Below are 10588 nucleotides of genomic sequence, written 5' to 3'. Positions count from 1 at the left end.
TGTCTCTCTCTCTCTCTGTTCTCTCCCTGTCTCTGTCTCTGTCTCTCTCTCTCTCTCTGTTCTCTCTGTCTCTCTCTCTCTCTTTGTTCTCTCGGTCTCTCTCTCTCTCTCTGTCTCTCTCTCTCTCTGTTCTCTCTCTCTCTCTCTCTCTCTCTCTCTCTCTCTCTCTGTTCTCTCTCTCTCTCTCTCTCTCTCTCTCTCTCTCTCTCTCTCTCTCTCTGCCCTAAGGGGAAAAAGTGTGGGCTGTAAATGAGTCGTCGAAAGAGATTGAACCCACTGTAAGAAAAAGCTGTGGGTTGTAGTTTTTCTGCTGTAAATGGGTCAGTGGCAGATTTATAGAACGTCACATATTAATCCCCTGCGCTCAGCTACTTCGGAAAATCTTACACCTTTTGACCCATATTACATCACTGTAAAACATTGTAATATCTGTAGCTCACTGTAAAACACCTTAAAGCAGTTACTAACTTTCACTCACTTTAAATTCTGCACCTCTATAGAAATCAGTGACTCAGTTCATGTCACTGTGAAGTAGTGTACCTCACTGTAAAGTAGCGTATCTCACTGTAAAGTAGCGTACCTCACTGTAAAGTAGCATATCTCACTGTAAAGTAGCGTATCTCACTGTAAAGTAGCGTACCTCACTGTAAAGTAGCGTATCTCACTGTAAAGCAGTGTATCTCACTGTAAAGTAGTGTACCTCACTGTAAAGCAGCGTATCTCACTGTAAAGTAGCGTATCTCACTGTAAAGTAGCGTACCTCACTGTAAAGTAGTGTATCTCACTGTAAAGTAGCGTACCTCACTGTAAAGTAGCGTATCTCACTGTAAAGCAGTGTATCTCACTGTAAAGCAGCGTATCTCACTGTAAAGTAGAGTACCTCACTGTAAAGCAGTGTACCTCACTGTAAAGTAGCGTATCTCACTGTAAAGTAGCGTATCTCACTGTAAAGTCGCGTTTCTCACTGTAAAGTAGTGTATCTCACTGTAAAGTAGCGTATCTCACTGTAAAGTAGCGTATCTCACTGTAAAGTCGCGTATCTCACTGTAAAGTAGTGTATCTCACTGTAAAGTAGCGTACCTCACTGTAAAGTAGCATATCTCACTGTAAAGTAGCGTATCTCACTGTAAAGTAGCGTATCTCACTGTAAAGTAGCGTACCTCACTGTAAAGTAGCATATCTCACTGTAGAGTAGCGTATCTCGCTGTAAAGTAGCGTATCTCACTGTAAAGTAGCGTACCTCACTGTAAAGTAGTGTACCTCACTGTAAAGTAGCATATCTCACTGTAAAGTAGCGTATCTCACTGTAAAGTAGCGTACCTCACTGTAAAGTAGCGTATCTCACTGTAAAGTAGTGTATCTTTATTCTAACTCACTGCAAAAAAAAAAAACACTGTCATTTACAGTAATGCAGTGTAAATCACTAATAAATAATTTTACCTCAATTTATCTCTCTAACTCACATTAATACACAGTAATACTCTGTAAAACATTGTAACTAACTTTAAATCACGTTCAAAAAAGGGTTAACAACTGTAAGACACTGCAGTATTAGTGTAATACACATTCAATACTGTAAATCATACACATACTGTAACTCACTGTAAAGCACTGTAACATCGTAAATGCTATAAAGACACATTAATTCCACTCTGACACACATTTAAACCTCCATTTCATGACCTTGGTCTGGAGATTAAACCGGCGTCCACAGTTTACTCTGTAAACACACAGCTCAAGTCAATAAAGGGCAATTACACCTGACTTTCTACTACATTAAGGCTTTAAAACACATCAAAGAGACAGAGTTATTATGTCCCCTGGAGATTTTATGAGGGGGATTTTATTCAGGAAATTTAATAAACACAGTCTCACTGACTGGAATAGCACAGTTTAAGCTTAAAGGGAAGTGCCACTCAATGGTGAATAACTGAGACATGTAAAAATGAACTGTAATGGAGTGGGTTCTGTTTCTAGAGTAACATATGGAATCAGAGGAGCTGACAGTGCTGCTGAATGGAACCAGACGTCCTCCTCTAAAAGCCCCTCACAGAAAGTGAGGACAGTAGACGGTGGGGGACAGTGGACAGTGCTGCTGAATGGAACCAGGTGTCCTCCTCTAAAAGCCCCTCACAGAAAGTGAGGACAGTAGACGGTGGGGGACAGTGGACAGTGGAGGTGAATGGAACCAGACATCCTCCTCTAAAAGCCCCTCAGAAAGTGAGGACAGTAGACGGTGGGGGACAGTGGACAGTGCTGCTGAATGGAACCAGGCGTCCTCCTCTAAAAGCCCCTCACAGAAAGTGAGGACAGTAGACGGTGGGGGACAGTGGACAGTGCTGCTGAATGGAACCAGGCGTCCTCCTCTAAAAGCCCCTCACAGAAAGTGAGGACAGTAGACGGTGGGGGACAGTGGACAGTGCTGCTGAATGGAACCAGGCGTCCTCCTCTAAAAGCCCCTCACAGAAAGTGAGGACAGTAGACGGTGGGGGACAGTGGACAGTGGAGGTGAATGGAACCAGACATCCTCCTCTAAAAGCCCCTCAGAAAGTGAGGACAGTAGACGGTGGGGGACAGTGGACAGTGCTGCTGAATGGAACCAGGCGTCCTCCTCTAAAAGCCCCTCACAGAAAGTGAGGACAGTAGACGGTGGGGGACAGTGGACAGTGGAGAGAGAGAGACATCTAGAAAGAAACCTTGCAAATTGCATTTATAATTTAAAGTAATTTTAAAGTAAATTAAAGATGTCAATTCATCAATCATTTCATTAATCAATGATGTAACAGTGAAAAGAAAGGAGAGAAAGTGAAGGCTCGGATTTGGACAAAAAATGATATTGGACAGTATTGTTAAAGATGGGAGCTGTGTGTGTGTCTGTGTGTGTGTGTGCGTGTGTGTTTAAAGGAAACTAAACCACAGTGCCCAGCCCCCTCACACACACACACACACACACACACATATTGAGCCCTTTCACTATTCTCGGTGGTTACATGAAGCTTAATCTCACTGTTACAACCACTAAATCCATCCAGTAATTTATGGAAAATTGTAAAGAAATATCTCAGCATCTTTATTAAATTCCATAAAATAGAAATCTGTCTCTTTAAACAGAACCTAAAACACTACACTGCACCACCACAGACCGTTAAAGGACACATGGAAATCTGCGCAGAAAGGTTCCATTTGCCCTTCATTTCTAGTTCCAACAGCAGCTGCTTTTCCATCAACAACGGCTGGAAACTTTAGTTTAAATCAATTCACATACGTCACATAAGTCACACAGGCTCTCGTTAGTGTTCTAGGCCGAAGAAATGGACTGAGGTAGACTTTATCAACCACGGTGCAGTAGGCTACTGTAGAGCATGAACATTGACCTCTTATTGACCGAACCCTGGGGTAAATGAACGGAGATCTAGTGCTGTGCCGACTCAGAGGCAAGATTCAGACTTCAGTCCTAAGAAATAACTGAAATAAAACTTGTTTTATTGAATTATTCGTTCATTCATTCATTATCTGTAACCCTTATCCAGTTCAGGGTCGCGGTGGGTCCAGAGTCTACCTGGAATCATTGGGCGCAAGGCGGGAATACACCCTGGAGGGGGCGCCAGTCCTTCATAAGGCAACACACATACACACATTCACTCACACACTCACACCTACGGACACTTTTTTGAGTCGCCAATCCACCTACCAACGTGGGTTTTTGGACTGTGGGAGGAAACCGGAGCACCCGGAGGAAACCCAAGTAGACACAGGGAGAACACTCCTCACAGACAGTTACCCGGAGCGGGACTCGAACCCACAACATCCAGGTCCCTGGAGCTGTGTGACTGCGACACTACCTGCTAGGGTTAGGGAAATATAATCATAAAAATGTTGACTCAGTAGAGATATTTTAACCTGTTACAGCTTCTATAAAGCATTCTTAGCTCAGCCTGCACTCAGCACTACCTCCACCATGTGTCACAGAAAAACATAGTCACCACAGAATGTTGTTTGCTTCCTGTTTAATGCAGTTCTTTCACAAAATCTCATCAAAGATTCTGAAGGAATGACCTAAAATAATCATTGTTTTTACCAATAATGACTTGCACATTTGCATTGTTTTGTTAATGAAGTCTTATTTGCATATTCAAATACAGCTACTTTGTTTAATTTCCATATCAGCATGTCATTAGTTCACGGGCAGATATTAACGGTAATATTGTTGTTTAAAACTGTGACCCTAGGCCTAAAATATGCGACCCATGTTTACGGTCATAATCTCCAGATGTTTATGTAGATGATTATCAGAGTTTAGACCTGGTGCAGAACTGTGTTCCTCGCTCTGCTCGAGCTGCACGTTGCCGCTTTGGTCAAAATCCTTTTGGCACAGACTTGATCGGTGTTAATATCCACGTCCAGATACTTTGGGTTAATGTGTGACCCGCAGGCCTGTGTTAGTTATGAAACCCAGGCGGTGCTTGTGCACGACTTGTCCTTAAAGGGAGGGTTAGGGGGCTTTTCTGAGTCCATATAAAATCAAGATAAAGCTGTGGATGGAGTGTGGACATGTTGCTGCAGTGCCGGCACTTTTCATATCTCAGTTTGTCTTAGGTTCTCTGGTCAGTTCTTTTTGCCTTCTGTCTGATCTCTTTCTCTCTCTTCGTGCGATCAACATGGGGGTTGCCTACAGCGTCGGAGAGTAAGTTGCGCACAAAATATTCACATAAAACAAATCAAATATGAATGAGGAAGAACTAATTTTTTAAAGAATGCAATTGTTTTAAATAATTGTTTAAGGGGAAAAAAAGTGGTGCAAAAATTTTGCATTAGATTTTCATACTTCATTCATTCATTCATTCATTCATTTTCTTTTCTGCTTCTCCACCTCAGGGTCGCGGTGGATTTTCATAGTTGTTTTATCAAAAATTACAAACCCCAAATTCATTATACGTTTTTATGCATGAATACAGTGAGTGAATGATAAAAGTAACTATGTAAATCAAACAATTTAAAGGTGTTAATACATGTTTCTAAAATTGGGGGTGGGGATAAGTGACGGAACAGTGCTGTGGGGCAATTTCCCAACTGGGGATAGATACCCACCGCCCCATGTGTGTGTTCACTGCCAACGATGGGTTAAATGCGAAAGAAACGTATTGTTTTATATTGTACGCTAAAAATAATTCCACATTGGCTTTTACATTTGCATTTTTCTCATTTCAGTTTTAGACAAGTCTTCCATTATGCATCGATTCTACTTTTATCCACTAGGTGACACTGTGGCTTTTATTTTGTAGAAGAAAGAAGCTCAGTCAAAAGCTCTCCTGTAGCAAAAGCAACTAGCTCAACAGAGAGCTTAGCATTTTCTAAATGAACCTTTCTCTTTACTTTGGCTTACATTTATGTTGTTTAAGTGTTTTGTTGGTGAATAAAGTTTGGTTAATGCTTTTGAGTGGTATTTTTACCCCCAGGAGGAGTTTATTAGCTAGCATTTCTGTTTAACATTTATTTGCCTATTTTATGAATCACATGAACATAAATTACAAAGGTGTATGACGCTACCATTAGATTTATTACATAAATATTCCGTTTTGAATGTCATTGACATCAGATGGAGAAACCACAGACTGTTTAGGGGTGTTTCCTGCACAGGAATCTCCCGTGTCTCCTCTTGAGTTTGAGTGGAGATCTCAGTGAAGTCTCACAGTAGGCTCAGATTTACCTACAACATTTTTATTTATCCACAACTGCACTCAAGACACCGTTTCTCGTCAGCGCTCAGAATCTTTGTTTAACCTGGAAGTAAGGCATGCCTCCTTATTCCCTGAAGCTGTTTTTTGTGTCGAGTCCCAGAACAGTAACTGTCAAATCTCCTGAGACATTAAGGAGACACTCAAGTTTGAGGGCGGTTATTTTTTCATAGTTGTGGAATGTAGGTGGGTGTTCAGGTCCGGAACCGGCACATAGACACTGTGCAGACATGCTCTTTTTTGCCGGAACAGGAATTTTAATATTACATTTTAATAAACAGCTTCTCTAAGTTGCACCCACTGGGTGAAGGGGGGGGGGGGTATAAAATGTGATGCTGTGGAACAGCTGCACATGAGTCTAAGCTCACATTAAACCGTGCCAAAAAAATAATGAATTAATACTTATTTCTCGTTTTACTGTTTCAAAGGGTGGATCATCTCTACACCTTCTTCGTCCAGTGGTCCCCGAGTCTCGGCCCCAAACTCGACACCAAACTCCGAATGAGGAGGCTCCTGAGGGAGGACAAACACAAAAGGTCCATCAGCAGCCTCCTCACACAGTCTGCTCCACAACACTGGGATGTGAGTGAGCCACAGTTCACACTTTGTAACGATCACGCTCATGATGTTTAAAATAAAAGTGGTTAAATCATTAAAATAGCCTCAAGGAGACCATTCGTTTAAAGTAGCTGTAAATTCCAAAGCTCATGCCTTGAGAAAATGAACTGTATTGAAGAGGCTGTTATTAATAAGATGGTGAATCTCATGCATCATTGAAGTTAATGAGTCTTTCAAGTCCATGCAGTAGATTTGCATCAGTTTCAATGAACTCCTCTGTTTCCTGTGCACGTGTAGTTTTTGTGGAATCAGTTTCAGATTCTTACTGGACGTCTCTGCTGTCTCTCTCAGTTCTGTGGGAGATTTCTATTTTTTGCTGTAATCTTTGTGGCTGTCCGTTATTATTTTGCTTCATTATGATTTTTTTTCCAAGGTACTGTTGCAGGTTTTGTATTTCTTTGTGTGCTTTTGCACAATGTGTTCCCCTTCTTCCTGTGGAGGGTATCTGTAACTTTCACTCTCCTTATTAGGTCCTGCTTCCTCTTTTTTTCTCTCTCTCAATTTGTGTCGGTGTGCGTGAGAGGGTTTTTACGAGAAATGAAAGTAATAAAGAGGGAGCGAAATATACACAGATAGAGAGATAGAAGGAGAGGGAGAGAGGGAGACTAGCCAATCAGAATCACTGGGTGGAGAATAAATATAGAAGATATCAGTTCATTCTCCATTCATTCATTCATTTACTTTGGGAAGAGCTCAGAGACTGGGGACCAGAGCTTAAAATTAAATACAGGGTTTAAATTCAATAACATCAGCCAAATCAAAGATGAGATCCACATTGGAGAACGTTAAAATCCTGTATTATTCCAGAGGATGTGAGGAACCTTATGTAGAGGTGAGGATCAGACGTGGAGCCTGTTTTTTAATGGATCTGCTGCAGGACACTCTCAGGTTCTTAATGTGTTTTGTGACTCTTCTTTAGCTTTAAATTGACGTACGATGATTTGTGTCTTCTCTGTAGATCATCACTGTGAGAAAGTCGGCGCGCTCCCAGAGTGTGTGTAGCTCTCAGAGTTTCTGCAGTTCTCAGAGTGTGTGTACGTCTGAGGATGAGGAGGAGAAACTCCCGGTGTTAAACCAGAGTAGCTGCATCCTCCAGCAGCATCACATCCAGAGAGTGAGTGACCATCACGGTTCTACATATATATTCAGTAATAGGTCCATAATAGATATAGGTTTATTATTATTATAATTAATATTTAAAGTGTAACAGCATTAATCCAGATGTTAACATGTGTTTGTGTTGTTGTTGTTGCGCACAGCTGGTGGATGCTCTCCCTCCTCGTGTTCAGGGCACTGTGTGGACCCTTGTTTACAGCACCAACGATCATGGAACCAGTCTTAGAACCCTGTACCGGAGAACAGCACAGATACGGCGTCCTGTTCTGCTGCTAATAAAGGACATGCAAAACCAGGTCAGTACACACTCACCTTACACTCGATCCCTACACACACACATCATCGTATCATCATATTATGCCTACACTGTAAAAAAAAAATTCGTAAAATTTACGGTAAAATACTGGCAGCTGTGGTCACATTTTTTGGTAAATTTTACATTTAAGGACTGTTTTGTTTACAGTACATTTCTGTTAAAAAAAACAGATATACACTGTAAACAAACATGGTATTTACATCAAAATAACAAAGAAACATTGTTTTGCTGTAAAATTAACGTGTAAATTGTGTGACAAATTAGAGAAAGGAGACTGAGATACAGCCGTATTTAGATACAGCCAAACTGCATCCTGTATTCAGTCCTTAAAAGGAGATATTGCTGAAAGGACTAAAGAAATGTTCGGTATCTGGGCGCCACACGCGGACCACAGGCTGATAGTGAACTTTCCTGACCAACACACGTCTCGACGTAACATGTACAGAAACACAAACACACGCAGTGATCACCCCAATGCAACCAAACATCAGTAAGTCTCAAAGACAGAAAAAAACAAAGAAACTCTGAAAATCACAGAAAATATGGAGAAGCAAAGCATGCTGGGAGCTCCCTAATGAGTCTCAGCTCCTCCCAGTGCTTGGACACTTGTACCGTCACTAATGGTTTGTGTGTTTAACAGTGAAATAATGTATATTTTACAGTAAAGAGATTTAAAAATTGTATTTTGGCTGATAAAAGTATTTACGGTATTTCACTGTTTTACAGAAACTGTTTTCAACCTTTTTAGAGTTTACAGTCATTTATTGTCATGGTTTTACAGTTTTCCACCGTAAAATTCACATTTTTTACAGTGTATGGAACCGAACGTCTCACTGTTGATGATTTACATCGGCTGTTACAACATGCGTGTACTTGTATCAGTTTGTAGAAACAGAATGTTTCCTATCACTGTGTAAAAGATGCCGGAGGTGTTCTTTATAGTTGGATGCGTGTTTCCGTGCTCATGTCTGTGTGGATGTTTGTGTGCAGGTGTTTGGGGCGTTTTGCTCTGACACGCTGAAAGTTAGCGACAAATGCTACGGCACCGGAGAGACCTTCCTCTTCACCTTTGGCCCTGAGTTTAAGGTGAGATTTTCCTCATCCTCATTCCTTACTGCTGGAGCGGTCTCTGTTTCTGATCAAGTTTGTAATCCGTTCTCCTCTTTTCTTCTGTTTTCTCATCTCAGACGTTCTGTTGGAGTGGAGAGAACTCGTATTTTGTGAGAGGATTCCTCGATTCTCTGCAGCTGGGGGCAGGAGGGTGAGTGCTTTAGTCGTTTCCCTGCACCTGCTGATCGTCAGCCGAAGGCACACTCACCAGCCACTTTATGGGTAACACCTGACAGTCAGGTGAACCGTTAGAGACTGGTCCATGTGAGGGGTGTTTCTAATAAAGTGGCTAACAATTGTAGCACCAGGAACAGTGGAGTTGAACTTAATGAAGCATAAACATTAATTTAAAAAGCACACTTGTATTTATTCAACTGATAACAACTGGAATTGCAATTCACTGAGAGTCAAATGTGTTTTTAACACTTTGGAAACATAAGGTGAAGAACATTCTTGAATTCTGACCGACTGCTGTTTGTCTCGAATGCAGGGGGCGGTTTGGGTTGTGGCTGGACGCTGATCTCTGTCGTGGATCCACGTTTTCCTGCAACACTTTCAGGAACCAGCCTCTCTCACGACAAAACGACTTTAAGATCCAGGCCCTAGAGGTGTGGACCTTCCAGTAAAGACACGCCCACTTCAGGAAGGACATGACCATTCAAGGAAGACAGGCCTCTTTCTGGAGATGATTAACTGTATAAACTTCGCTTATTTGGAGCGCTAGAGCTGCCATTGGAGTACAGTTCCGCGGGAGGAACAGGTCGAGGCAGGATTTCAGTTATAAGGCTGTTGAAACCCGTTTTCCGAGAAGAACCTGGAGCTGCAGGACTTCTCTGCTACAGGGCTCCAGCTAAAAAACACATACAAGATACATAGGTTGTGGTCTCCAGATCTCAAGAAAAAGTTGAAGGGATCTGGGGAAAACAATCTTTGTTTCCTTGAGATCAATAGAAAAAGAGTTAATGATCTTAAGAAACAAGATGATGAACCAGAGATCTGGGCAGTCATGAGTTAGTCATAGATTACTGTGCTGCTATCTAGAGATAAACTTAATGTTTTTATGATCTTGAGATAATGGTGCAGATGGATGAACTTTACTGAGCACTACCGAAACAAATCTTCCGTACTGTCCTGAAATAGTACACTGCTGTTTACACGAATATCTAACACAGCGACGTCTCCAGATGTGAAAAAGGGATGTATAAGGGAAAGAAATGTGTACAGTTTTTATAGTTATCGTTTTTACACTTAAATTATTTGTGTGCTGCACTGGAGTTGTTTGTTTGTTTGTTTGTTTGTTTTAATGTGTTTTTACTGTTGTTATGTTTTAATGGCACTGTTGATCAGTGTCTAATTAACATTTTTATTCAAATAAATATTTTTCTGAGAAACTATGGATCCATGGTTCTACTAGAATACAAACCTGTAACAAGGATCAAGAACGTACAAAACATGTATCTACATCAAGTACAAAGCATATACAATTTTTCTTCACTTTCGTAAATTCTCATTATTTTTTTGTAAAATGTAAACACTATAAAACCATTGGGGGTGGGGGGGGGGCTATAAACAGGTCTAACTACGTCCAAGACCGGAACCCTGGTGAGTCCACGGCCTACCTGGACTCACTGAGCACTAGGGCAGGAACACACCCTGGACAGAGGGTCAGTCCTTCACACCACACTCCTTGCAT

At 41.4% G+C, this 10588-nt stretch overlaps 1 protein-coding gene across 3 annotated transcripts; it reads left to right on the top strand.

The window, feature by feature from the left end:
- Window positions 1–4551: 4551 nt before the first annotated feature.
- On the top strand, window positions 4552–10277 carry ncoa7a (nuclear receptor coactivator 7a). Of its 3 annotated transcripts, none has more exons than XM_066641016.1 (7): window positions 4552–4684; window positions 6164–6317; window positions 7312–7467; window positions 7613–7765; window positions 8776–8871; window positions 8973–9046; window positions 9386–10277. In XM_066641016.1, the coding sequence occupies exons 1-7, from the start codon at window positions 4659–4661 to the stop codon at window positions 9519–9521; spliced, it is 795 nt and encodes a 264-aa protein (XP_066497113.1). In that variant the 5' UTR covers window positions 4552–4658; the 3' UTR covers window positions 9522–10277. The 3 variants fall into 3 exon arrangements, with proteins under 3 accessions (XP_066497113.1, XP_066497105.1, XP_066497122.1); XM_066641008.1 differs by lacking the exon at window positions 4552–4684 and adding an exon at window positions 5031–5153; XM_066641025.1 differs by lacking the exons at window positions 4552–4684; window positions 6164–6317 and adding an exon at window positions 6877–7185.
- Window positions 10278–10588: the final 311 nt, after the last annotated feature.

The sequence above is a fragment of the Hoplias malabaricus genome, chromosome 1, assembly GCF_029633855.1.
Source record: "Hoplias malabaricus isolate fHopMal1 chromosome 1, fHopMal1.hap1, whole genome shotgun sequence".
In the NCBI taxonomy this organism is placed as follows: Eukaryota; Metazoa; Chordata; class Actinopteri; order Characiformes; family Erythrinidae; genus Hoplias; species Hoplias malabaricus.
The sequence above is the reverse complement of the archived record's forward strand: the minus strand, read 5'-3'. Positions and strand labels throughout refer to the sequence as shown.